A 27,473-nucleotide genomic window follows, 5' to 3' on the forward strand; every position below is an offset into this window, starting at 1 on the left:
CTCCATCTGGTCTTCTGGTGGTGAGGGTTCCCTGTTGCCGCTGCCATGCCACGCCATGCCACGCCAAGAAGTATAGAGTATAGAATCCAGTGGATTAATATGTGGTTTGGGCAGGTGGGAACGCCCACATGTCTCCCCTGCAGGGGGCCAGTTTGACACTGTCCCTTGCAACACTGAGGGTCTGTTGCATCATCTGTGGTGTAGGGTCTGGGGGAGGGCCTTTGATGGGCCATGACACCCCCTCTGTCCTTCATGTGGATGAAGCTTCTCTGAGGGTGAAGGGCCCCTCAGTTGGGCTCCTCTGCACAATGGAGGATGGGCGTTACACCCAAAGCCTTTTTCCCCCCACACTGTGGTGTGAGGGTCTGCTGGAAGCCTGGCGGCTGATAGCCCTGGGGCTCTGGTCTCCACCCTGAAGGTGTTAAATTTGTGCTCTGTGAATGTCCCCAACCCCGAATTGTTACTTTATCTTATCTTAGTCATCGAGCAGTGTAGGGCCTCTCAGAGCCCCATTCAGGGTGTGATAGTCTTCCCTCCAGCTTTTGTAATACAGTTTTGAAAGTCCTTCATGAAAATGTTTAAGTCATAAACAATAATATTTCAGTCTCTGACAAGTGCAAAGGTGAACCATGGGCTTGAGAGAAGACCCACCTATGTTCTCACTGCTGGAAAATAAACCAAGCTGGGTGGGTCTGATGAGGTAGTGCAGCAACAGAGAGGGACTTTTTGCAGGGTGATTTTCATTCTGAAAAAACCACATGATTTTACAAAAAAGAGTGCTTAGTGAGTGTTAAGCAGCTGAATTGCCCTGGGAGATGCTTCATGTATACTCTTGTTTCAACCCTAGGGCTGACTCAGTCTGCCATTACAGACCTTGTGCTTGTGAGTGTGTGTGCAGTCCATCAGTTGTGGAAGTCTGGTGTAGGAAAAGGATGGTAGGACTTTGCTGTGTAATGCACATTTGATGATACCCACTTCATTCCTTGCTTTGCTTTCAAGCTGGCATTTGCTAGTGAATTCCAGGGTACAGCTTCACTGGCAGGATCATAGCCAGAAGCCCCTGTTTTCAAAAGTGGGGAATGGCTAGGAGGTCCTCCTGATAAATACCCACATGGACATCATTCAGGGCCTCAGAATGATGGCCTACTTCTTTAGCAGCCACAGTGTTTAGCAGAAAATTTGGATTAGTTGAGTTTTCAGCCCAATTTATTAACTGGAAATGAAGACATCAATCAGTTTACTAAAATAAAATAGCAGTTTTACATCTTTCGTGGACAGATTTCCAACCTTTGTTGCAAAGATCTTTGCAGGCGTCAGTCTTGATGATCTCTCCATATCTTCCTTCTCTTCTTCCACCGTGAAGCAAAATTGGAGAAACAGTAAGTGCAATTCATGAGTAAAAGTGAATGGTGATTTGCAGAGCTTTGATGCTTTTAATGGTTAATGAAGATTTCTTAATATCCTGTTGGAACATTAGCTTTCAGTAATGCTTGTGAGTGTTATCAAAGACAAAGTAGATACTGCTCCCTGTAAAGCAGAATTTGCACCACGTATGTACAAACTGCTCCTTGGCAGATTTTCTTCTTTGTGTGACCTGCTGAGGCCTCCATTGCCTGATGCTGAGTTCTCCCCTTTTTTTTCCTGCAATGTGGAAATGTGAAACAAATTGCTGCGTAAGTCTGTCCTGGTTTAAAAGACAGGTGTCTGCCAAGGAAGGCAGGAACCTTCCTGGAATGCGAAAGATGACCCCCCTCCCTCCAAATTATTATAACTTTGAAATTATGGGGCTTTCAGGCAAAAATATGGGAAAATGAATAACTGTTCTCTACTAGAATATATATATAAAAGAAGACAAGCAAACAACAACAACAGCAACAACACAAACAAAAAGGAAAAACCCAACCAACAGCCTTTTTCTGCCCGTCGAGCACTTTCCTCTTTGGTGTAGTTCTGATCACAACCGTGGGCCTGATGTGGATGCTGATGGCTTCTGGTTAGACAGAGAGGCTGCAGTGGCTCCCTCGGGGCTGCAGTGGGCGCTGTTGGCTCCTGGTGAAGCAGAGGGAGGCTGAAGCAAGCTGTGAGTCTCCCCGGGGCATAATGGTGAGAGAAGGTGGGGGGGGTGTTTCGGTTTTTCCCTGGCTCTCACGTGTCCCGAGGGTGTCCTGGTGACAGCAGAAGCAGCCGAGGCTCCAGTAAGCAGCCGCGAGGTGCTCCCTCCGGAGAGAAGGAGGAGACAGGGGCCCGGTTTTCCCCTGAGGCGCCCATGCAGATGGTGGATCGTCTTTCTCCCAGACACGGCAGGTGCTTCTGCGAGCAGCAATCTCCAACGGCAAGGAGAAATGGCAAGGAAGGCTCAGCTGTAGCAGCGAGTTCTCCTGGGCAGGAGAAGTCCAGCACCAAAACCCACAACCAACAACCTTCCAAGCCAGACAAAGACTGACCCACCCCCAGCTAAGAAACTGCAAACCATCACACTGCTTCTCCCCCTCCCCCAGAACCATTCCAATGATATGCCAAGGCCCTGGCTACATCTTTTGTCTTTTAAATCGATGTCCATCCACCATCTCTATGACAACAAATGGAGGAAAATACCCTAAAGAGAAGACTTAACTGCCAACAAAGTCTCAGCAATGTTTATGATTCATCATATTAGTCTTCTTTTACAAAGTTCTCTGTTTCTTTGGAAAAGAATTGTGAAAACTCATTCAAAGGAAAAAAAAAAGCCCTGAAAAATAATGGTTCTTTGAAAATATTTCTACTTTGAAGCTGAATACATGAAGCAAATTAAAGTGTAGAAGTTTTTTGGTCTCCTAAAGTGTAGTATCCAAATTTCTGAAATGTTTCCAATATTTTTTTCAGGGAATTCTTTTAAGGGTGGGAGGGGGCATATTTTCAGACACATTTGTATCATAACGGGTTTTCTGCATTTGAATGTTACTTCAGACTTGCAAGTTTGAAATGAAATCCTGTGTAAGTTCATGTGGGTCTGATCAGAAATAAGTACATTTTTCAAGCTTATTCAGCTTTTGGACTGGAATTTATTGCCTTTGTTTTGGAGCATTGTTATTTTGTAGAGTCTCCAGCTTGAAACACTGGCACATATGAAACATGAAAGACTAATGAACTTCTGTCTTGGAAGTGGCTCCAAATTGCAGTTCACTTAAGTAGACAGGGCTTCAGAAAATGCTGAGTGACAGTTTTTATTGACAAGCTTTCATGGTAAACTTAATTTAATCTGAGATATAGTTAATATTGGTAATGGACATAAGTGCCTGATTTATCTTCAGTCACGTGTTCTGCAGGTTGCTGTCCTAAGAGAGCAGTTTTCAGGCTGAATTGTTATATCTGTGCAAGGCAACGGTGAGGCAATTCTAATTATTCTGGAGCAAAAAAAAGTTATGAGAAAGAATTGGACAAAAACACGTTTATAAATATTTGTCTCGGAAGGATTGATTTTATTTCTTTAAAAAGGAAATTTTTATCCTGTCTTTTTTCTGACACTAAGTAGTCTATGTATAATATATAGCTCGTTCACAAGAACAATAATGATTAAAATATATTGCTATTTGATTTATAAAGAAAGAAAAATGCACTGTAATCTTATAGCTGCTCAGGTAATTACTGTAGGTGTCTTGTTTAAGGGACAAGGTGGAAATATAAGACACTGAATGCATGTTGTTCACAAACAAGAAATGTTGCTGATCTGAATGTTTTCTGCAGGTGCCCTCTGTATAGCTTCGTTCCTCATTCTTTTGTTCAGTTTCTAATTTTTTTTTTTTTCCCTTTTGAGGTCAACTTTTATTTTAGAATTTCAGATAGTCCATTTTAGCTTGCAGACTTCCCTGACTTTTTTTGTATAGCTTTTATTACTGGACTAAACCATGCATGGTTTTTTTGTGTCCTGGATGATGGAGTACAACCACTATTTCAGAATATGACCTTATATTACCACTTCACATTCTTGGTACTAGGGCCTGAAGTTGGTTTCATGAAAAAGGAAATCACAGATGTATTTGTCTCTTGAGGCATCATACAAGTGAATCTAGGCTCTTAGAATAATAAATTACCCTTTGGCTATATCTGCAGTAAACTCAATAATGCATAAATTAATTAGATTACAAAAAATTAGTTCCTGGGCCCATTACTTTGTGACAGTTTTTGCATGGCCTCGAAGACAACTTTGACATAAAGTAGGTCATTTTGTAAACAGTGGAACTTGGAAATACTTCAACAGAGAACAGTTAGGTTTTTCCAAGTATGTTTTCACAGATTTTCTGCTACAGCTTAGATATATTTTATACTGTGATTTCCTCAACAAACATAACCAACAACTCAGCCACATATGTTCCTGTTTTACAGAAAGGTAGGAGGTTTCTTTAGGTAAGGCTTGTAAAAGTAATTCAGGTAGGTAATTCGATGATTTAAAAAATGCATATTATAGCCCACTTTTATTAATGATTTCTTTGAAAATCTGGGGATAAGGAAATAATAACTTTGGGTGTGTAGTGATTTTCACAAAGTGGTTACATTCTTTATTTCATGCCTTCAGAATGGTGACCCATCCTTGGGCAGCAACTGCTGGCACAAAATCTGCTTCTTCCCCTGCCAGCCCTTTTTGAAACATATCATGCCTGAGGTGAAATGCAGCATTTCATCTTCATTATGGTAATACCACAAAGAGAAAGGTCAGACTTTGTTGTTTGGCGCTTTAGGGATATATTGTGGAGGTTTTTTTGTTTGTTTCTGGGATTTTTTTGTTTTGTTTGTTAGGGTTTTTTTTTTGTGTGTGGGGGGGGGGTTTTTTGTCTCCTTTCTTTTTATTTTTTTCTTCTCATATTTCCTTTTTTAAAAGAGTAGTAAGGATTGCTCCTGAAGATCCACATCAGGTAGCTGAGCCTTTATTGCAGTCCCCAGGATGCTGGTGCTGAGGCAACAGTTTTGTTTAAGCACTTTCCTTGTGTATTAGTTGTCTTATGCAGATCACTAGCATTTCATATATTGATGTGATTGAGGAGCTGCTGCCAGGAGAGCACTATATCTCACCTTCCTTCCACGAACTGGGCTGTTGGAGGGATGGCAGCCTGCAGGAGAACCTGGAAAACCAGACCTGGGCTCTCTCACTGCTTACACTGTTCCACCTTCCTTGATCTGGTGCCACACAGTGCCTGAGGCAACCCTTAAAGAGGGAGGTGGGTGGATGAAATATTGTATCATGCCTAAAGGAGAAGATTTTTATTATTATTTTTAGATTACTTCTGGCTGTTTTTCCCCCTTCCCCTTCACCGCCTTTCTAGGAGGACAGCAGTCCTTTGCACATGAATGTTACTTTGAGAGAAAAACACCCTGTTAGCTTGATTAGGTATTATTCTGTTTCACTGCTCTAATACTTAACCTTATTCATGCAGAAATTTAATTAAAAAGTGCAAGCATAGACGCAAAAAAAAAACCCCAAACCAACACCAACACCCCCAAACCCCAAACTGTTAATTGCTTCTGGTGATGCTGCAGAGTAACAGGCAGATGAGGTTTCAACTCAAGGAGAGTGAATCTGTTGTGCTAGTTTGAAAACAAACCAGTGAGAGGCACCAAGTCAGAATAACAATTTAATGGAAATTAAAGTAAAGGGAAAGAAAGTAAAAGAAAATACTGACAGAGTCAAGATACAACCTGAGTCCCTATTAGGCAGGGTAGTGGTAGCAGTCTGGTGGAATGGTGGCTGCAATCCTCTGAAGTGGTGATCCTGTAGTAGAAGGGGTCTGCTCTTCCTCAGAAAATCCAGCGGTGGCTGTGTAGCTCCTGTCCTCTGGAAATCCAGTGGAGTCCCTTTGATGCTCAGAGTCCCAGTTATATCCATGATGGGATGCTTGGTTCCTCCCTCTGGGTGGAGCATCTCACAATGGGGTAATGAGTCATGAGGCCAGGTGTTGATTAGGCTCGTTAACAGAAGATAGTCCGGAGGGAGTTATCTCTGAGTCATGCAGCAGGACAATGATGGGCCATTAACAGAAAGATAGTCTGGGGGGAGGAGGCAAAGAAGACACTGCCCCACCTGATTTCAACAGCTCATGAGGATGGTAATAGAATACACCTCAACCCAGGACATTATCCACCCCTTATTCTATTACCATCTACATCATCCCAAATCAATACCTTCTTAAACTCTAGACACACATACATATATATATATATACAATGAAACCCTACACACCGTTCTCACCTAAGATTAGGTCTCCCTGTGGTACACAACGGGTTTCCCCATCTTTTTGCATTACCCACCAAGTGCAACCAGGTCCTTGAGCAAAGACAATCCCACGGATGGGTTTGCCTTTGCCTGAGGTGGGATTAATCCAAACAGTCTTTCCTAAAATACCTCTCAGGTGTACCACAGGGACTCCATCTCCATCCACTGTGTGCAAGGGTTCAGACTCGGCAGGACCAGCTCGATTGATGGACCCTCGGGTATTGACCATCCAGGTAGCCTTCGCTAAGTTCACTTCCCAATTTTTGAAGGTTCCCCCCACCAAGTGCCTTTAGGGTGGTTTTAAGTAGTCCATTGCAGCGTTCAACTTTTCCGGCAGCTGGTGCATGATAAGGAATATGATATATCCATTCGATACCGTGTTCTCTGGCCCAGGTGTTGATGAGGCTGTTCTTAAAATGAGTCCCGTTGTCTGACTCGATCCTGTCCGGGGTGCCATGTCTCCACAGGACTTGCTTTTCCAGGCCCAAGATGGTGTTCCGGGCTGTAGCATGAGGCACAGGGTAGGTCTCCAGCCATCCAGTGGTTGCTTCAACCATGGTCAACACGTAGCGCTTGCCTTGGCGAGTTTGGGGAAGGGTGATGTAATCAACTTGCCAGGCTTCCCCATACCTGTACTTTGACCATCGTCCACCATACCACAGAGGCTTCACCCGCTTGGCCTGTTTGATTGCAGCACAGGTCTCACAACTGTGGATGACCTGTGAAATGCTGTCCATGGTAAGGTCCACCCCTCGGTCACGGGCCCATTGGTATGTTGCATCTCTCCCCTGATGACCAGAGGCATCATGGGCCCAACGAGCTAGGAATAATTCTCCCTTGTGCTGCCAGTCCAGATCCACCTGTGATACTTTCACCTTGGCAGCTCGGTCCACCTGCTCGTTGTTGCGATGTTCTTCATTAGCCCGACTCTTGGGTACGTGCGCATCCACGTGTCGAACCTTCACGGCCAGCTTCTCTACTCGGGCAGCGATGTCCTGCCAAATCTCAGCGGCCCAGATGGGTTTCCCTCTGCGCTGCCAGTTGGCTTTTCTCCAGCGAACCAGCCATCCCCACAGAGCATTAGCTACCATCCACGAGTCGGTGTAGAGATAGAGCCTCGGCCACTTCTCTCTTTCAGCAATATCCAAAGCCAGCTGGACGGCTTTAAGCTCTGCAACCTGACTCGATCCACCTTGTCCCTCGGTAGCTTGTGCAACTTGCCGTGTGGGGCTCCATACTGCAGCTTTCCACTTCCTGTTAGTGCCTACAATTCGGCAGGAACCATCAGTGAAGAGGGCATAACGTCTTTCAGTCTCCGGTAGCTCATTATATGGTGGGGCTTCCTCAGCACGAGTCACTTGCTCTTCCTCTTCTTCAGAAGATAATCCAAACGTCTCACCTTCAGGCCAGTTTGTTATAATTTCCAGAATCCCAGGGCGATTCGGGTTTCCAATACGGGCACGCTGTGTGATGAGAGCAATCCATTTGCTCCATGTGGTGTCAGTGGCGTGATGCGTGGAAGGAACCTTTCCCTTGAACATCCACCCCAGCACTGGTAGTCGGGGTGCCAGGAGGAGTTGTGCCTCTGTGCCGATTACCTCCGAGGCAGCTTGGACTCCTTCATAGGTGGCCAAGATTTCCTTCTCTGTAGGAGTGTAGTTAGCTTCAGATCCTCTGTAGCTTCGGCTCCAGAATCCCAGTGGTCGGCCACGAGTCTCACCAGGCACCTTCTGCCAGAGGCTCCAGGACAGACCATGGCTCCCGGCTGCAGAGTAGAGCACATTCTTCACCTCTGGTCCTGTCCTGACTGGGCCAAGGGCTACCGCATGAGCGATTTCCAGTTTGATCTGGGTGAAGGCTTGCTGCTGTTCGGGGCCCCAGTGGAAATCGTTCTTCTTGCGGGTAACCAGGTAGAGAGGGCTCACGATCTGGCTGTACTCAGGAATGTGCATTCTCCAAAAACCTATGGCGCCCAGGAAAGCTTGTGTTTCCTTCTTGCTGGTCGGTGGAGACATCGCAGTGATCTTGTTGACGACCTCGGTGGGAATCTGACGTCGTCCATCTTGCCACTTTACTCCCAGGAACTGGATCTCTTGGGCAGGTCCCTTGACTTTGCTCCTTTTGATGGCAAAGCCAGCTTCCAGGAGAATCTGGATGATTTTCTCTCCTTTCTCAAATACTTCCTTTGCTGTGTTTCCCCACACGATGATGTCGTCGATGTATTGCAGATGTTCTGGGGCCTCACCCTTTTCCAGTGCAGTCTGGATCAGTCCATGGCAAATGGTGGGACTGTGCTTCCACCCCTGGGGCAGTCGGTTCCAGGTGTATTGCACACCCCTCCAAGTGAAAGCAAACTGGGGCCTGCATTCTGCTGCCAAAGGAATGGAGAAGAAGGCATTGGCAATGTCAATAGTGGAGTACCACTTCGCTGCTTTGGACTCCAGCTCGTACTGAAGTTCCAACATGTCCGGCACAGCAGCACTCAACGGTGGTGTGACTTCATTCAGGCCACGGTAATCCACCGTCAGTCTCCATTCTCCGTTGGACTTACGCACTGGCCATATAGGGCTGTTGAAAGGTGAATGGGCCTTGCTGACCACCCCTTGGCTCTCCAGTTTACGAATCATCTCATGGACGGGAACCACAGAGTCTCTGTCTGTGCGGTATTGCCGACGGTGTACTGTTGCTGTGGCAATTGGTACCTGTTGTTCTTCAACTCTTAGCAGTCCCACGGCAGATGGGTCATCTGAGAGGCCAGGCAATGTACTCAGTTGTCTGATATCTTCTGTCTCCACAGCAGCTATCCCAAAAGCCCAACGATGTCCTTTTGGGTCCTTGAAATATCCATTTCTGAGATAGTCTATGCCGAGAATGCACGGGGCCTCTGGGCCAGTCACGATGGGGTGTTTCTGCCACTCGTTCCCAGTTAAACTCACTTCAGCTTCCAGTACAGTCAGCTGCTGGGATCCTCCTGTCACCCCACAAATGGAAATGGGTTCTGCCCCCACATACCTTGATGGCATCAGAGTACATTGAGCACCTGTGTCAACCAAAGCCGTGTATTTTTGTGGGTCAGCTGTGCCAGGCCATCGGACCCACACAGTCCAAAAGACCCGATTATCCCTTTCCTCTACCTGGCTAGAGGCAGGGCCCCTCTATTCCTGGTTCTGCTGCATGTTGCTCCCTTCCGGTGAATATGTTCCTGAGGTCCCTTCAAGAGGATCAGTCATACTATCATTCTGGTATCGTCTGGAGTTCTGTGTGTGAGAGACCGGAGCAATGTTGACTCTAGATGCGCTTCTTGTGGTAGTTGTCCCTCTTTTTAGTTCACGTACCCTGGCTGCTAAGGAGGAGGTGGGTTTTCCATCCCACTTACTCATGTCTTCTCCATGTTCCTGAAGGAAAAACCAGAGATTACCTCGTGGGGTGTATCCTCTCTCCCTGTTTGGGGGACGCTGGCTCCTAATGGCAGAGACTCTTGTTGGTTCTGGCGAGATCTGGTAAATCTCTTCCTTAAGTTCCTTTTTCAATTTCTGATGGCCTTCTTCAATCAAACTCCGGACTTGCTCAGCCAGCCTTGTTTCCACGGATGAGACATGGGTGTGAAACGGGGCTGTGACGGTGTCCTCGTAAATCCTCAGTTTGTTCACCAAGACGCCCACCCTGTCCTCGCCTTCCCTCCATTGCAGCGTTGCCAGGTAACGGGAGTATATCTCTGGTCCAAGGCGTGCGAACCTCAACCACATCTGTGACGTGCACTGGACACCATCTGGGCTCTTAGGAAATCTCTCATCTTCTGAGAAAATGATCTCCAGCACAGCCAAATCCCTCAGGCACCGGATAACTTGTTCCATTGTGCTCCATTTCCCTTGGTGCACCTGGAGGTCTTCTTTACAAAGGTACCTGTCCCTTACACTTGTAAGCAGTCGCCGCCAGAGGCTGAGAGTTTCTTGGGTTCTCCCGATCCCCTGGTCAATGACCACATCCCGGGACAGAGATCCCAGTTGCCTGGCCTCACTTCCGTCCAGAATGGTGTCATTGGCTGCAGCGTCCCAAATGCGGAGCAGCCAGGTCAGGATGGACTCGTTCGTCTGGCGGGTGAATTCCCTCCGCAGGTTGCGCAGCTCACCCAGGTATAGCGACCGAGTGATGATCTCTGGCTCTGCCTCTTCTGCTGGGTGCGAAGGTCCTGCTGCATCCTCGTCAGTCACTATGCAGACTGACTTGCTTTTTGATTTCTTCTTCTGCACGGGGGCAACTGCAATCGGTTTGGGCTGTTCTGGTTCAGTGGTGGCTTGCATGGGGACGCTGACAGTGCTTTTGGTTCCTTTCTCCTCTGAGTCAGTCTGCGTAGTCATGGACGCTGTTGTTTTGTATTTGGTTCCTTTCTCCTCTGTGATAGTCTGTGTAGAGATGGACGCTGTTGCTTTGCATTTGGTTTCTTTCTCCTCTGTGTCAGTCTGCGTAGAGATGGACGCTGTTGCTTTGCATTTGGTTTCTTTCTCCTCTGTGTCAGTCTGCGTAGAGATGGACGCTGTTGCTTTGCATTTGGTTTCTTTCTCCTCTGTGACAGTCTGCGTAGAGATGGATGCGGTTACTTTGCGTTTGGTTTCTTTCTCCTCTGTGTCAGTCTGCGTAGAGATGGATGCGGTTGCTTTGCTTTTGCTTCCTTTCTCCTTTGTGACAGTCTGCGTAGAGATGGGTGCGGTTGCTTTGCTTTTGGTTCCTTTCTGTGTGGCAGTCTGTGTAGACATGGTATTTGCTGCTTTGCTCCTTTTTACCTCCTCCTCAAGCAGACGTTGCACCACACTAAGTAGCGTTCTGTTTCTAAGCATGGTGTACACAATGCAGGCCATGGAGAAAAAAGAGAATAGAACTGACAAGAAGATTATACCATCCTTAACATCCAGAGGGAACTCAATATTTTCAAAAACTGCTGTGCCTGGCCTGAAAGGCTGGAAGAAACCACTCTCTACTCCTCCCACCAGGGGCTGGGTGCGATTGTTGAAGAGATCCCAGACAGAGGAGCCCAGACTAGGAAAGCCAAACAAAACTGAGTGTATATTCCGAATGGTATTCATTGCCTCGCAGGTTATTATGCTATAGACATAATAAACCAATAAAGCAATTCTCATACCAGTCCCTGGTTTTAACAGGAGTAACACAACAGGCAGGTAGTTCCCCATGTGAGGAAAAATATAGAGAGCAAGATACAGAACCCATGCAGACAAGCTGAGCACCATGGTGAATAGGTTTCTGTTAATACAAGATTGTAATTCTGACTTTCTCTCAGAGCAGGCCTCACGTTGGGCGCCAAATTATGTGCTAGTTTGAAAACAAACCAGTGAGAGGCACCAAGTCAGAATAACAATTTAATGGAAATTAAAGTAAAGGGAAAGAAAGTAAAAGAAAATACTGACAGAGTCAAGATACAACCTGAGTCCCTATTAGGCAGGGTAGTGGTAGCAGTCTGGTGGAATGGTGGCTGCAATCCTCTGAAGTGGTGATCCTGTAGTAGAAGGGGTCTGCTCTTCCTCAGAAAATCCAGCGGTGGCTGTGTAGCTCCTGTCCTCTGGAAATCCAGTGGAGTCCCTTTGATGCTCAGAGTCCCAGTTATATCCATGATGGGATGCTTGGTTCCTCCCTCTGGGTGGAGCATCTCACAATGGGGTAATGAGTCATGAGGCCAGGTGTTGATTAGGCTCGTTAACAGAAGATAGTCCGGAGGGAGTTATCTCTGAGTCATGCAGCAGGACAATGATGGGCCATTAACAGAAAGATAGTCTGGGGGGAGGAGGCAAAGAAGACACTGCCCCACCTGATTTCAACAGCTCATGAGGATGGTAATAGAATACACCTCAACCCAGGACATCTGTGAACAGGCTTGTGGTGACATGACAAAGTGGACTTTGCTGACTCTGAATAAAATACTCTGCCTATGGCGAAGTAGAAGTGCTTGTTGTGCTTGAAGTGGACAGCGAAGCACCTTAGAAGAGACTGTAAATCCAGCCCTGTTTTCATACTGAGGTTTTACAGTATGAAAAGCTGGATATCATCTGCAATTACACAAGAGAGGCTTTAGAGAACCTGATGTGGTAAACAGAATATTCTTGGCAGGGCTCAAATTTTGGTTTAGTTTTCTTACTGCATACAGGCTTTGTGCTATAAAATCAAGAACTTGAAAGGCAGTGTGGAGAATGTGTTTGACTATGCGGCCTTACTTCTGCTTTCATAGGCTTCTGCCTTCCCTGTGTGCAGAGAAAAATGTTAAGAGAAAGCCAGTGCGAGTGTTCAGTTTAGGTCTGTGTTAAAACATGGTGCCCAGTGCATGGATTAGGGTTGAGCAGGCTGCCTCATGGCTGGCAGCCTTTCTGAAGACTTTAATTGCAGGGGAAGTCGCAGTCTTGCATGAAATTCCAGATAGAAGCACATTAGGGAATTTTAAGAGAAGAGATCATGTATGTATCAAGCTTCATATGGGTGAACCAACCTAATTGGTCACTGCGCTAAAACCAGCTAATGTTTCTACCACTCTCAATACCTAAGGCAATTTGATGATATATCAAGATGTTGTATGTACTCTGCTCACAGAGAAAAGCAGTAAGTACATGTTGTTGTGACCAGGAGTAAAAACTGCAGCAGCATCTTGATCTCTGACCCCATCTCCCCCTGATCTGTGGTTAATGCCTAGAAGGTTCATCATCTCCCCTCTCTCTCTCACAGATACAATACACCTGCATGTTTTGTTTTGCTTTGCTTTCCTTTCCATAGGATAAGATCAGTAAAGAAGAAAACTAGTTTGAGTGTTGAAATGTTTGCTGACTTTGCATGCCTAGAGAAAAAAGGAAGAGGACTTAAGAAATGAGGACAGCATTTGGGTTTTAAAAGTCACTGAGTGAGCAGAGAGATTGGAAATGAGAACTAACAGGATGCCAGGATGAGTGGATTGGAGAAGCAAGAGTTTGAAAGGATTTGAAATAGTGGGTGAGTTTTGTGGCAAGAAACTCTTGAACAGCAACTCTGTGTATAACAGTGAAGCAGCTGAGATGTTGGAAAGGAGGGTGATTTATTAGATGGGCCCAAAGAAATAGTTATAAGAGCACTATGTGAAACTCCTAGGTGAGGCTGAGGGTTGACTGATAGCTAGTGAGGCTGGAGCTATTAAACATAAAAAAATGCTATGGATGGATGCAAGAGGATGTGGCTGAAGAGAAGAAGCAGTATGTCTCTAGAAATTTGTCCTCAGGATTTAATTAAAAGAAAAAAATCCCTGGCTGGTTTGGAAGACATTCAGCCTGGGTTTATTTATTTATGCTAAGTAATTGGGTGTGGGTTTTAGTTTAGGAATTGATTACTGTTAAAGTTTTTCTTTGAAACTGTGGGGTTAAAAGAATATATGCATACACTCTGTCCAAGTGGCTGCTGGAAATTAGTGCAAATACCTGAGATGCTGCTTAACTTGCAGCAGTAGATGCCTGGGACTTGTTGATACAGGGGCAGAGCTGTTCCTTCTTGGTTGCCTTGCTATTTCTCATGTTGGCCCATGACAGAGAATTTCAAAACTGCTCCAATGCAGCTAATGCTGGGTTTGACTCTCATAATTCTCTTTGCGCAAGTGAAGGCTTTGCTTGGGTTACAGAGAGTGACAGGAAAAGTTTGGATGCCAGCTTCAGCTAGCCCTGTAGCCTTGCTTCTGTGTGTAGAAGGGCCTGATTGCTGAGAAAGCCAGGAGCAAGTGGTTGAGCATGGTCAGACATGACAGGACACAGCTGAAGCCACAGAGACGTGGCAGAGAAGGAAAATGTTCTGCTGGTGATGGGAGTGCTCTGGATCGGAGGGGTGATGGTTCCTGGGAAGGGGGCTGCCACAGGGAAAGCCATGGAGCTACTGTACAGTAATGTAGAAGAGTTGCTGTAAAAACAAGTAATAAACTAGGATATTTTTACGTGACACATTTAGTAACTTTATTCTGCATATAGCTGTCTATTTTCTGGTCACAGACTGCAAGACTGAGAACATGACATTTCTTTTAGGGCTGATGGTGTTTTTGTCACTGCTACTCATGTGACACCACTCTTGCTGCAGCTAATCTGGGACTCTACATTGTCACTGCTTCCTAAGTTGTAGGTTGGAAGGCTTGCAGAGACACTGTGTATGGACATACAGAAATAATTATCCTATCCTTCCACTTCATGGATGTGCCCAACAGTTGGAAATGAATGTAGCATGCTTGTTGCTGCTCTTCAGCACATCAATGCAAAATTCTGGGAAGCAGAGTCTTTATAGATTCTATATATACTTTAGAAAGGAATAGAGGTAGTTTTTGATCCAACTGTAGTTTGTTAAACTGGAATTGAAAGCTTGTTCTCATACTTGAAGTATTGTTTAGTTATCCTTCAGATGCCATTGCTGTCAAAGGATCTTTTCCACAAGCAATTTTAAGACCCTAGTCTTCCTAAATGGTGGTTATTAAATGTGTGTATTCTTTTGTGCTTGTAGTAACTGTTCGCAGATTACTTCACTGATGTGATAAAACCCTTCTTTGCCCATTTAAAGCGCAGAGGTAAATAGTTACCTGTGTCACATCTGTGATTTTTGTTTCCAATTTTAAAAAGCAGATGGTCTGATAATTTCTGTGAATGGTTCTTTTTATAAAAGTAACATTGATATTGAAAATATAGAATATTCAACACATGAAGTTGCAGTATTCAGGTAAGAGTAAACTTGTCCACAGACCAACTTGTTTCCTTGTTTGTTTTCTTTTTTGGGGAAAGCTGTGGGAGGATAGCAGGCAAGGAAAGTCTGGATGTAATCAATCTCTATCCTACTTTGAATTATGTTCCCTTTAAGTATTCAAATGATTCAAGTTGCTAAAGATGCAACTGCTAAAAACACCCGTATTTTTGTTCTAACTATTTACAGCTGTAATTGCTTCTTCACTGCTTTTATTTGTATGAATATTCCTTTCTAGCATTTCTATAGCCACTCTTGGATTTAGTTTTTAATATAGATGCTGTCACTGATGTCACTACCTGAGATGGACTTCAAGTAGAATTCCAGCTCATAAATTCCTGTCAGATACATGGTGTGTCAGCACGAGTTGTTTGGTGGTATGCTGCAAAGAGTCTGGACCTTGTGCTTTCTGAGAAACTGAGCAGCCTTTTCTCCTTGTGACAGTAGAGAGTTGAATATTACATTTGAATTCAGTCCGGCTTAAAAGTCTTGCTGTGCCAGATGCTGAAGGTTAGGGTAAAAGGAAGATTTAAAACCCACAAATGCATTATCTAATTTAAGCCAGGATATCATGAGGAGGTGCAGCATACAACTGAAGGATTAAGGAGAAAGAATAGAGGGAAACAATTAAAAGAAAATATGTCCACTTCAGACTGGCAATTAAATGAATGCATATCTTGAATTTAGAGCAGTCATAATTCAAACTGATGTGGGATGCAATTTGGAGAAAAATACTAAGGTGTTTAAATTTAAAAAATGGCAATTAATTACATGTTAATTTTTGCACCTTATTTTTAAAGATTTTTTCTTGCCTCTTGACAGGCTGTCTTGCATTTCAAACTGTTGGTGAAGATGATGAAGAATACCAATTCCTGATTATGCTTTACAGTCTTTAAAGATACTGTTTTTCTTTTTCTCTCCCCCCCCCCCCCCCCATTTAATTCATGTTAAGGTGTAACACCACCCTGTATTTCACAAGGGGTGAGCATACATCTTTGTATGTGCAAGTGTGTACCATATTCCATTAGGAATTCATACCATTTGTTACTCTGAATCTTGTTCTCTTCTCTATGGTGATTCTGCTCTTAGAATATACAGGAAAAGATCCTTATGTTCAAGGAGAAGTAAGAATAAATCTATACCACTAATTCAAATCATATACCCTTATAGTACTTCAAGATTTACATATAGTTACTTATATTGCTATTGTTTTGATTGTCTAATAAAAACTGCAGATATAAATTGAAATAGCTTCACTAATCTGATCATCAGCTAACCTTGAAAACCTTTTAAAATTTTATTTGAAAATATGATGAAAGAAGCAGTATTTTGAATAGTCAGAGTTACTCTAGAAGATGAGGGACACAATGAATAATATCTAGGTGAAATACTAAGCTTTTGAATTTAAATGTCTTCTAGTATCAGAGATGACTTACTCATGATTACGCTCAAGTACTACTTCAAGATTGAACCAAGATGTGCTGAGCATGTGTGACTGGATGGAGAAACTTATTTATATAATCATGTGTCAGAGATTGATTTAAAAAACCAAAAAGTATCTCTCATAGAGATTTCAGTTGCATATAACGCTTGTATTTGAGTGCTAGCAGAGGTTGGATGACTCTGGAGTCTTCATCCCTGCAGATACTCAAAAGCCATCTGGACATAGTCCTGGGCAGTCAGCTCTGGGTGGCCCTCCTGGAGCAGGGAGGTTGGACCTGATGACCCCCAGAACTTCCTTCCAATCTTAACAAGGCTATGATTCTATAGGCATCAGGGCAATCCTCAAAGATGGCTAGAGGAGAGGTTTGGGGGTACACCCACCTGCACCAACCATGCTGAGAGGCCTCTTGGCTGCTCTTCCTTACGCTGGCAGGAGAGGCAGCTGTGGTGAAAGTGGCCCAGCTGCTTCTTTCCTTTAGTGTTGTCCTCTGCCATTGCATCTTTGGTTTTCTCAGATTTGTTTCAAAACAGTTTTTCCACTTGGGTAACACATATCCAGCTAGTGGTATCATCAGCAGCTTCATATGTAGACAGATACAAATGCCATTTCATGGAATCATAGATTATCCTGAGTTGGGAGGAACCCACAGAGATCAGCAAAGTCCAGCTCCTGGCCCTGCACAAAACAGCCCCAACAATGCCACCATGTACCCAAGAGCATTTTCCAAACACTTCTTGAATTCTTGTCCGGTTTGGTGCTGTGACGAATTCCTGGGGAGCCTGTTCCAGTGCCCAGCTACCATCTGGGTGAAGAATCTTTCCCAATACCCAACCTAAACCTTTCCTGAGTCAGCTTCATGCTGCTTCCACAGGTCAGAGAGAAGAGATCAGTGCTTGTCCCACTACATCCTCTTTAAATTCCTTTAATTGGTAATTAAAAATATTTTTCCCCAAGTTGAGTATCTCTTGCCTATGACTAATTGGTAAAGATTTTCTCTCTATCTCAATCCAGAAGCTTTCTCATCCCATTTTCTCCCCCTCTTTTATTAAGGATGTCTACATTTTAGTCCTAAATCTATGTGGCATTAGAGCTGGTAGTGGTAAACACAAGTTTTAGCAAGATGATATGAAATTCTGAATAGCCTGAATGGCTTTTTAGATTTTTGTTTCTGCAGTCAGTATATAAGGAGACTTGGTAATGAAAATGGAAGTAAATGAAGACACAGCTGTAACTCTTGATTGCCAGTTCAGTTTTCTAGATTTCATTGATCTCTGTTTGCTCCCCTGTTTCTTTTAAGATGAATTAAAGGAACTTCTCTACAACAAGTTACAATAATGTTGGAAGTTTGGATATCTTACAACTTTCTAGCACTGCTTGCACTGACACTGTAGAAGGAGCAGTGGCTCATTAGGGACACTGTAAATAAATATGAGGCTCATTTTTCTGTGCCACTAAGTAGGTGTCACTTCAATTCAGAGCAAATATATAAGTCTAGTGAGGGGAACTCTCCTCGGCACATTCATTGGCATTAACCTATTGATAATGAAATTCAAAGCCTGTTTCCTCTCCTGAAGGGTGGACTGAGCTTTGTGTGAGCTGTCAGCAGAAATTAGGAGTTTAGTAACTGATGCAGTAATAGAAGAAGAGGCTTCTTTGTATTTCTTTATCCTTGTGTGTTTTTGACAAATACTGCTAACTACTTAGCATTTGGTCCACTTTACTAACCAGCAGTTAAAATGGTGGGTTTGGGTAATAGTAAAAATAAAAATGATGTATGAACTTATTTTTCCCTCTAATATTATTGTTTCAACGAGGCCCTACAGTAATAGTGTACTCTTACTCTTTAGAAATTCATCTCAGGAAAGCAACTTAGTGTATCTTTGTTCTTGTGGATCAGAACCCTATTTTCTGTCACTTTAAAGCTGTGTTTACACATTCATGTGGGTAAATAAATTGTTTTGAGTTTTTTTGTCTTAATTTCCTTTTTTAAACATTCCAGTCTATCAATTTTGAAATTTCCTTAGTTGTCTTCATTTAAGACATTTACTTCCTCTGGGCAATATTAAATGTCCCCGATGAGAACGTCAGTTGATGCTGTGATATATCAAGCACATTGCTTGTGACAGCACTCGGTATTATATAAGCATAGGCTTTAATTACTTGAGTGTGACATTTGTGGAGGTATGAACTGAAAGAGTTCCGCATGACAATGCTAAAGGAAGTATCCAAAGAACATCAAATCTTTCTCTTGCGTCATGCTTGTTAGCTCATGAGGCAGTTGTGGAGTCTTGCAGGGTAATATTTACACAGTAGTTAAGATGTGAATTTTCCTGCTAATCCATTTTGGCAGTGCTGCTACAGGAATCAAGAAGCATGTGCAAAAGCTTTCCTTGAACCTGCTGTTTCAGTTCAGAGTTCAGTATCTGAAGCACTGATGGAGCAGGGGAACAGCAAGTTCCTCTGGAGCCACTTTCTGCAAGCAGCGTGAAAATGGGGGTCTGTATGTAATGTGGACGATGACCATCAGACTTAGCCACCTGCTGACAAAAGGAAGAAAGTAAAGCTTCAATCTTCTGAGTGCAGGAAACTTTCACACTTTTCAGTTCTGCCCTGTGGACTTTCTTGAGGTCACTGTATCTTGTATGCTGGGTTAACATCCCAGGCTGCATCTTCAGCCTCTGTACTTCTTCAGTCATCAGTTGTAGTGAGTGAGGGTGCTGTTGAAACTGGCAAAGATCTGACAGATGGATTCTATGAAGTACGTGCACAAGAAAAGAAGTATCTGATTGATAAATTATATTTTGGAATAGAAGGTGGGTTTGATATTCAAGCTCTTTAGCATAAAGTGCACTGTTTAGGCAGTGTCTCTTTCTGTGGCATTTTTGTGGCATTGTTACTGTATCTGCCCTTGTTTTGTGCATTAAGCTGTTAATACAGTTCAATTTTAAAATTATAATAGCCCCTTTGTGTCTCTTAATGAAAGTAAGAAATTATTTCTAATTATTTCCAGGTATGCTTTGATTGCTTTCTGGTTGTTCCCATGTGTATGGACCAGGTCACATTCATTTAAAGACTACTGATCTCATATCTGAGAAGGCTCTACTGTTTGTTAGTGTCTTTTTAAGTTTAAGACTTCAGCTCAAGCTGCTTGCTTCATTTTTGCCTTATTTTAAACCTTTGATCTGGGGAGTGCCAGGAGTCACTGTTTCTCAGATGTCATGACCTCAGTGGAGATCCATGATTGAGACAAATCGTTTTTACTTGAGGTGGGACTGTCAGGATTCTTAGAGTAGTTTTCCAAGCACCAGTTTTGAACTCTCAGAATTCACTCTATCTCAAGCCAGCTTTCTTTTGTTGGGATTATGTTCCTTCTCTGCAGGATGTTTTTGGATCATCTCCAGTTACTTCAGACTTGTTCCTATTTCTGTTTTTATTTTCCATTGGTAGGTACGAGTAGACAGTAGTTTTCAGTACACTTAAATCCTCAGATCTCACAGTTGGAAATGGTAAGGATTGCTTGAGGAAAGGCAAAGGAAAATTAGTACCTGCTGAGTTTTGTGTTAGGGCTGGTAAATTGCCAATTTGAAAAATGTAAAGCAAGAGCTACAGGCTGTGTTAGCGTAGGAAAGAGGGGTGGGATAAAGGGGCTGAGGGGGATAAAAAGCCGAAGTTGTGGTTTGCCAATAAATTAGTCAGCAAGTTTGCTGGTGTCATGGTTGTAGGTGTAGAAGTGTATTGCAGTATTAAAGTAGATAGTATTTTGATCTCAGCAATTCAGAAATGGGTGATGTAAACTTAAATATGAATAAGTGTTTCAACAGACTCTTAGTACTAGGCAGACTGCAGCAGGAAAGAATGATGATGTTTGCTAAAATGGTTGAGATGAACATAAAGGCATGCTGTTAAATTTAGTTGTATGGAGATTCTGCTCTGTATATGGAGTTTTGCAGTAGCCTAGACATGGAGGAGAAGGTATTTAACTGTGATTAGCTGATCTTTACCTTAGTCAAATATAACTGGCAAAGTTACAATTTTGACAGTCAACTGTTACCACCATAATTTTTCTGAACTGGCAGCCACATGGTTTTACTGATGAACAGACACACCAGCTTTCCAGGTACGTGCACACAGTCATACCATGACATAAATATTTTACACAGCAGAAGAGGGAGAAGAGAGGGAAGATGGATATTGTGTTGTTACAAACATGTGACAGTGACTCAGAGTACATACTTGTGATAACATTTATCTTTTCCTATACTTTTAATGCTAGGTCTACCCTGAATTGCAAATCACCAATGTTGTTGAAGCCAACCAGCCAGTTACAATACAGAACTGGTGCAAGAGGGGATGGAAGCAATGCAATGGTCACCCGCATATTGTGGTTCCCTACAGATGTTTGGGTGAGTGACTCAGTTTTAATCTGTTTTTTCCAGCTGTATTTTTTCAGTCTCTTCATGAAAAAGATAGAGAATCTACATAAATATCTTTTATACCTCAGTGTTATTGTCTTTTCTGAAAGGAGTTTTGTCCAATTGTTCAGTCCTTTGTAGGTGCATTATCTAGAAAGAAAGTACTCCTGCTCTTCCCTAAATAAATCCTTCTTTTTCACATTAATTTTTGAATATCTAGTACTTGGACTCTTACAGTGAAAGACTGTGGGAATCTGTATTTGTTGAAACAAAAGATAGTTTATAAATTCCCCCATTTCATCCTGCAATTTATTTTTGTAGCAGTTGCTTGCTGTTCTCTCCTGCGTCCTTGGTGGTTTGAATCAATTAAAAGGGAGGTTTGGGCCCTCATTTTTTTGGTAACCTTTACTTTTGTCTGCATTAGAAAATTGAATCATTAATTTGCTGTTTTCATTGACATTCTAGGCACAACATTTTCTTGATATTATTCCATGAGTTACTTATGTTGCTTTACCACTGCCATTTGAATTGTGATAAATGCTGGAGTTCAGAGTTGGAACTTGCTTTTCTAGTAAGCCAAGACAGCTAAAAGGCATGGAAACCAACTCAGATCAGTTATTCCATGAAACAAATAATGAAGGAAATTTTTAAAAACTATGCAATGTTTCTAGAATTTTTGTTCATTTGCGTAGAGTAGGTAAAACACAGGGTGCAGTCTGCCCTTAGCAAAGCTGGGACTGAAGAATAACTAACAGAAATGCTACCAGTGTGGTCAAAGGTGCCAAAACAGCAGGTGTTTAAAATCTGTGCTAAGTATCAGAGAAATTTTTTTGTTTGGTAAAATTTCTAGATCTGATGTTTGTTTATATAGATATAAAATAGGTTTTTCTAAACCTGTGGTATATCATTGTTGATGCTACTGAGGCTCTGCAGGACTAGTTTATTCTAGGCAAAAATCTTCAAGAAGAACCCAAATTCAAGACTTTTGGTAAGGAGAAGAACCTGCTTCTAGGAATTATGGATTCTTACTGTGGGAAGGAACCCGCTGGTTTTTGTGTTTTTCCAGACTTCTACTTGAGTTGGTTGGTTCCACTACAAGCTTTAATGCTAAAAGGGACATGGTCTTTTACCCATTTGTTGCTGTGTTTTCTTTAGTTTTTCATAGTCAGGATAGAAACATCAGCTTGTAGTGTTAATATATGTGTAAAGCCAGATAAGCAACTTATTAGAGGCGAGGCGGTCTCACCTAGAATGCATCACGATATATTAGATCAGACTCCATGTGAGTGCATTTGCACTAATTGTAGATATGGCAGAAGTACATCAGACTAGTGGAACTATAAAAACTAATTTTTATTATTTATTTTATTGTCACCACAAGCAAAACTCTGAATTAAGAAAAGGGTACTCTTAGGCTTAGGACTCTCTATTCTTATGTAGATTTGGTCAGTGCCCTGGAGATCTTAAAACCTAATTTGAGCTAAAAGGCAATGTCATCACGAGAGCAAATGAATATAAATTGGCTCTGAATAAATTTAATCTGCAAATTATAAGGAAGTATATGCAAGCATAAGGAGCTCCAACAGTCTTCTGGTAAAGGAGTAAGAAGTCTAATCATGTGGAAGGAAGTTCATAAATTCATGGACAGGACTATATGCAGTTCCTTGCAGGAGTGAGGAACTGAACTTGGACTTTTAAGGTGTCTTCCCTCAGTTGCAGGAAAGAAAAATCATTGCAAGTTGTACGGTTTCTATCTTAGGTAGCAAGGTAGGCTTTGGAGTCAAAAATTTAAAAGATGTTTAAGCACTTCATTCGCATTAGCCCTTAGCTCTTATTTTTTATTTTAAAATCCCCTCATATGCTATTTTTTTGTCAGCTTTCCTTGTAATTGAGGCTTATGTAGTTGTGTCTGACACATTGTTGTGTTTGTTATCTTTCTCATATGCTGACATTCATCTTTTGACCCTGACTAGAATAAACCTTAGATACTGATGTTCCCAAGGGCTTACTGGGGGATAGGTGGCCACATAATTACTTCCTCTAGAGGGGAAATGGTGACAGTGGCCATAAAATATAATTTCTCTGTCAAACAGCCCTCTGCTTGTGGTGTACTATGTCTGTCTTGGAATACTTCTTCTTAAATAATGTTTTTTTACAGAACTAAGGAGTCCAGAGAGCTTTTTATTTTTTTTCTCCCCTCCTAGTACTTCTTCAGTGTTAAAAGGTACTTCTTTTGAAAGTTGCCTCTTGCCTGTCAGCTCTGTGTGTGCCTCAGCTGTTTAGTGTGGTAGCTGTTAGTGGACATTGCCGGAAGCTGGGCATTGCCAGTGCCCATTCTTCTGTAATTTTAGTGCAAATAGACCCTTGCCCATGACCACTGTTAAATCCATCTGGTAAGAATTAAGATACCAACAAAAGTTTGTCAGTGAGTAGCTGATTGCAGGGTTGAGTCTTAATTTTGCATTGCTCTGAGGATCACTTCAAGTATCTTGAGTCATCTTAGTAATTTCTTCTATCTTGACATTTGTTTTTCACAGTTGAAAAACACTGAGTGACAGAAATCTGGCTGCTTTCAGGCCAGAGCATCTTCACAGTCTGTTTGCATCATAATCTTCAGCCAAGTCTTTCAAACGTGTAGAGCCCATTTCACTACAGCCTTTGCCTACTCCAGGAGTTTTTCTCTATGAGACTTGTGCAGGGCAGTAGTTACAGCAGTTATTTGTAGCAGTATACTTTAGTAACATCCATCAGATTTACTAAATTACACAACTTCATATTTTCTTAAGAGAATGCAACTAAAGCATAAAAACAGTAATTTAAACAAGGCAAAATGAAAGCCCCTCATTTGGGTCAGTCGTGTGTCTTTGCATTGACCACAGAAATATTCCCTAAAAATGTTCTAATTTAATTAAAATCTTAAACTACGTTGTTTGAGTGGGGAGTGTGGTGCTTGACATAGAGCCACAAATGTGTTTGGGTACACAGCAAAGATGAGGAGCTGTGAGATGTACTGGTGGAAGAGTGAAGATCTGCAGAACTCCCTTTTCCTGGTCTCAGGTGTATGCGCCATCCTCACAGCTGCACCATTTGCTGTGGGGCACAGCTTGCAGGGCTACACCAGACACTGCCAAGAAACCAATGATTCCTGCTTTACAGAAACTGTTTTTGGGAAAATACCATGGCCACCAACCTGGCCGTGTAAGTGTTGGCGGGAGCTCTGCCGGTGGCCGCAGCAGGAGGGCAGGATTTCTGCCACTGTTGGGGCAGCGTGGGCAATGAGCAGTTCTAGTCTGCACTTTTTCCTCTCTTCACTGCTTGCCTGAGGAAAAGCAGCTGGTGAATTTATGCAGTCTGGGCAATGAAGTGGAGTAATCCACTCACTCCATGTTCCTTTCTGGTTGTGGGAGCAGACATCCTTGTCCCAGTGATGTGATTCTTTGTATACCTCAGATGAATGTATGGCTATGCTTTTCTGAATAGATGACATTATTTTCTGTTGGTGAAATACATATGTCAAACCCTGGATAGAGAGGAGAAGCTCAGTTATGTGCGTGTTTGTGGACCATTATGTGGGCATGGCAGACAGAATATGGCAAGGCGTGGCAAATGGGGAATTACAGATTAACTGCTGTGTGAAGTGCATGTTCAGGAGTGGCTCTGCCTCATTATACTGTTGACGTATGCTGCTAAGCACTGCATTCACAATGTTGGAAGGATCTAGGTGTATTGGAATCTCATTATTTACATAGCCTCTGTCAATCAAAATGTGATTACTTGCAGTCATTTGTCCATAAACAAGTGGATTAGGTTATATGAAAAGTATATTTTGCTGTGTAGTTATGTAGTGAAAAACTGGCTTCTGTTTCTGGTTTTAACAAAAACGTCTTTGAGAATATTTATTAACTTGTCATGCTTTATTACTCTAGCAGTTTGTGAAGTTATCCACTTGTTGATGTGTCTTGGTTTCAAAGACAGGTGTCTGCCAAGGAAGGTGGGAACCTCCCTTGGAATAGAAAATATGACCCCCTTCCCTCCAAATTATTATAACTTTGAAATTACAGGGCTTTCAGGCAAAGATATGGGAAAAGGAATAACAGTTCTTTACAAGTATGTATATGGATAACAAGGCAAACAAACAACAACAACGGCAGCAACAACAAACAAAAACCAGAGACCCAACCATAGCCTCTCCTGGCTGTCGGGCCCTTTCCCCTTCGGTGCAGTTCCGCTCACAGCCAGCAGGGGCGCTGGTGGCTCCCGGCCAGGCGGGGTGGGTGCGATGGTTCCCCCAGGCCTGCAGGGGGCGCTGTGGCACGAGATCAGCAGTCCATCCACGTGGTAATGGCGACTCAGCCAGCGAGGGAGATGGAAAAGGGGCTTCCTGTGCAAACCTACAGGGGCAGCTGATCCTGGTGCCCCTCCGGATGGTGAAATGGGCTGTAGCAGGAACCTTGGAGAGGTAGCTGGAACAGCGGGGGGGCACACCCTGGGTGACAAACAAAATGTAGCAGAAACTCTGCAGACCTAGCAGGAGCCATGGGGTGTCCCGGTGGGCACTGGGTGCTAGATTAGAGTGTAGCAAAAAAGCCCGAGGCAGCAGCAGCAAAAGGTGGGGCAACTCGACTCTTCCCCTCTGATCCCGAGAGCAATAGAGAGCAAGGAGCTGAGCCCAGCCCTTGACCCCCCCCAGCCAAAATCTTGTGGTATCTCTGCCCTTCTCAAGAGAACAACTGCCCCCCCCCCGCCAGCTAAGAGAGTGGCCAGCTGCACCCTTCCCTCTCCTCCCCTTCCCAGCCACATCATTTGTCTCTAAGTACCGGTTGTTATAGTCTCTTAGGCAATAAATGGGACAAAATTTCCTGAGAGCAAGAAAAAAAAAGGAAAGATCCTAACTTCCAATATGATGTCTGAAGAAAAGACACACTCAAGTTTTGATATGCATGCCTGGCCAATTATATCAAAGAAAACACCAAGATTATGCCTTGGTTATTTAAATAGAGGTACATATAACTGGCAGTTCTACTAGTAGGTCTTCTAAAATTACTTGCAGTTTTAATGGAATTTTTTCTCACAAGAATGTGAAGTGCCTGTATATTTCTGCTTCATGGCAAAACTTGCTGGTTTTACCTCCTCTAAACTCACATTGCACCTATTGCAGTGGCGGAGCTTCTCTTCTGGGTAATTGGAAACACTTTCCCCTGGCTTTTCCATGCAGTGCCTAATTAACAGAATGACATTAAACAATTGTCCTGGAGTTTTCCTGTCCCTGTTAGTTCAGCTTTTTGGCTCCAGCTTGCCTCAGTCTCCACTCAGCCATGTGAGTGATGCAGACAAGACTCACACCACAGTGTTCCAAAAATAAAAAAAGTCTCTTAGTTTCAGCCTACATAACTACAATATGTCTAGTTTTTCTGACAACACTTGCTGACAGGAAGGAGAGGATCTCCAAAAATACCGACAATCTGAATTGCTTCGTGGGGAGGCCACAGATAGAGAAATCCTAGGTGTAGTGAAAGTTGTAAATATTTCATGTGTCTTTGCTGTCTCACAAGCAGAATTCCTATCTACTAGTAGTATATTTGGTAGAGTGCTGGCAGTTGATGAGAAAACCAGGCCCTTTTTTTTGTGAAACTGCAAGCTCTGCAGGGATAATGAGGTTTCCTAGCACACTGGCTTCCTCCTCCTGCAGCAAGGGCTTCCAGATGCCCCCTAGCCAGGTCCCTGCCCAGGTCCAGCCCTGCTGGCTGTATGTCAACAGCTCTTCATTGTTGTGCTGGCAGTCAGAGCTTTCTCCGGGTCCTGCATCCTCGTGGCTGAGCTTGTTGCCTCAAGCTTTTCAGGCCTCAGTACCTAATGTGTGGTCTTAAATGTGCTTCTCTGCAGTGGTATAATTAAGAGCATGCCCTGATATGCATCAGTGAATAGAAATGGTTTGCCATAATACCTGAAGTCTTCTGGCCTGGATTTTATGTTCAGCTTTGGTAACAGAGAAAAAAGTGGCTGTTAAGTATTAGTTGAGTTACTGATCATTCATATACACAATAACGAATGTATTGGTTTATTAAAATTCTAAGAAGCTCTATTGCCTCATGGTTTATAACTGTGTCTTTTCAAATGTTTTCTTCTCAAAGCAGGACTGTATAAACCATTTAAAGTGGCCTTTGGCATGTTTCAGGGTACAAAATCCCATCAGCTGGACAAAGAGGTAGAGAGAGTGGGCAGAGAAATCCTGAATGAGATCACCCACCAGCAGCACAAAAACTTTCTCAGGCAGTCACAACTCTGTTTCTGAAGGCTTCCACCTTTTCACTTGAGCCAAACATCGGTTCAGCTGGTGGGTTAGCCACATCCTAGTTGAAGTCGTAGAAACCCTGAAGTGCAGAGATAAAGCAAAATTAACATTCTGCTAATGACCAGAATCTATCTTTATGTGTGACTAAGAGCAAATGTAAAACACCTAATTATTGTTATTAAGACCAGAAGAAGAAAGAATTTTGAACTTGTATATTTCTGTGCATTCTTGGGACATACATGTGTTTTACTTGTTTGGTAGTTGCAGTAAGGTTTTAGTAAGAACAGGTCACAACACAAAAACTTTTTGAGATCTCGAACATCACAGCTCTGCAGATCTACTCCTAAA

At 43.0% G+C, this 27,473-nt stretch overlaps 1 protein-coding gene across 4 annotated transcripts in view; it reads left to right on the forward strand.

Moving 5' to 3' along the window:
* APP (amyloid beta precursor protein) overlaps nt 1-27,473 on the forward strand; it is a 248,267-nt gene that overhangs the window by 84,084 nt on the left and 136,710 nt on the right. For all 4 annotated transcript variants that reach the window (XM_069000240.1, XM_069000242.1, XM_069000239.1 and 1 more), the window contains exon 3: nt 20,695-20,824. In XM_069000240.1, coding sequence (XP_068856341.1) covers nt 20,695-20,824 — 130 coding nt within the window. The remainder of the gene's footprint in view (nt 1-20,694; nt 20,825-27,473) is intronic.

This window comes from Aphelocoma coerulescens, unplaced genomic scaffold, assembly GCF_041296385.1.
Source record: "Aphelocoma coerulescens isolate FSJ_1873_10779 unplaced genomic scaffold, UR_Acoe_1.0 HiC_scaffold_78, whole genome shotgun sequence".
Taxonomy (NCBI): domain Eukaryota; kingdom Metazoa; phylum Chordata; class Aves; order Passeriformes; family Corvidae; genus Aphelocoma; species Aphelocoma coerulescens.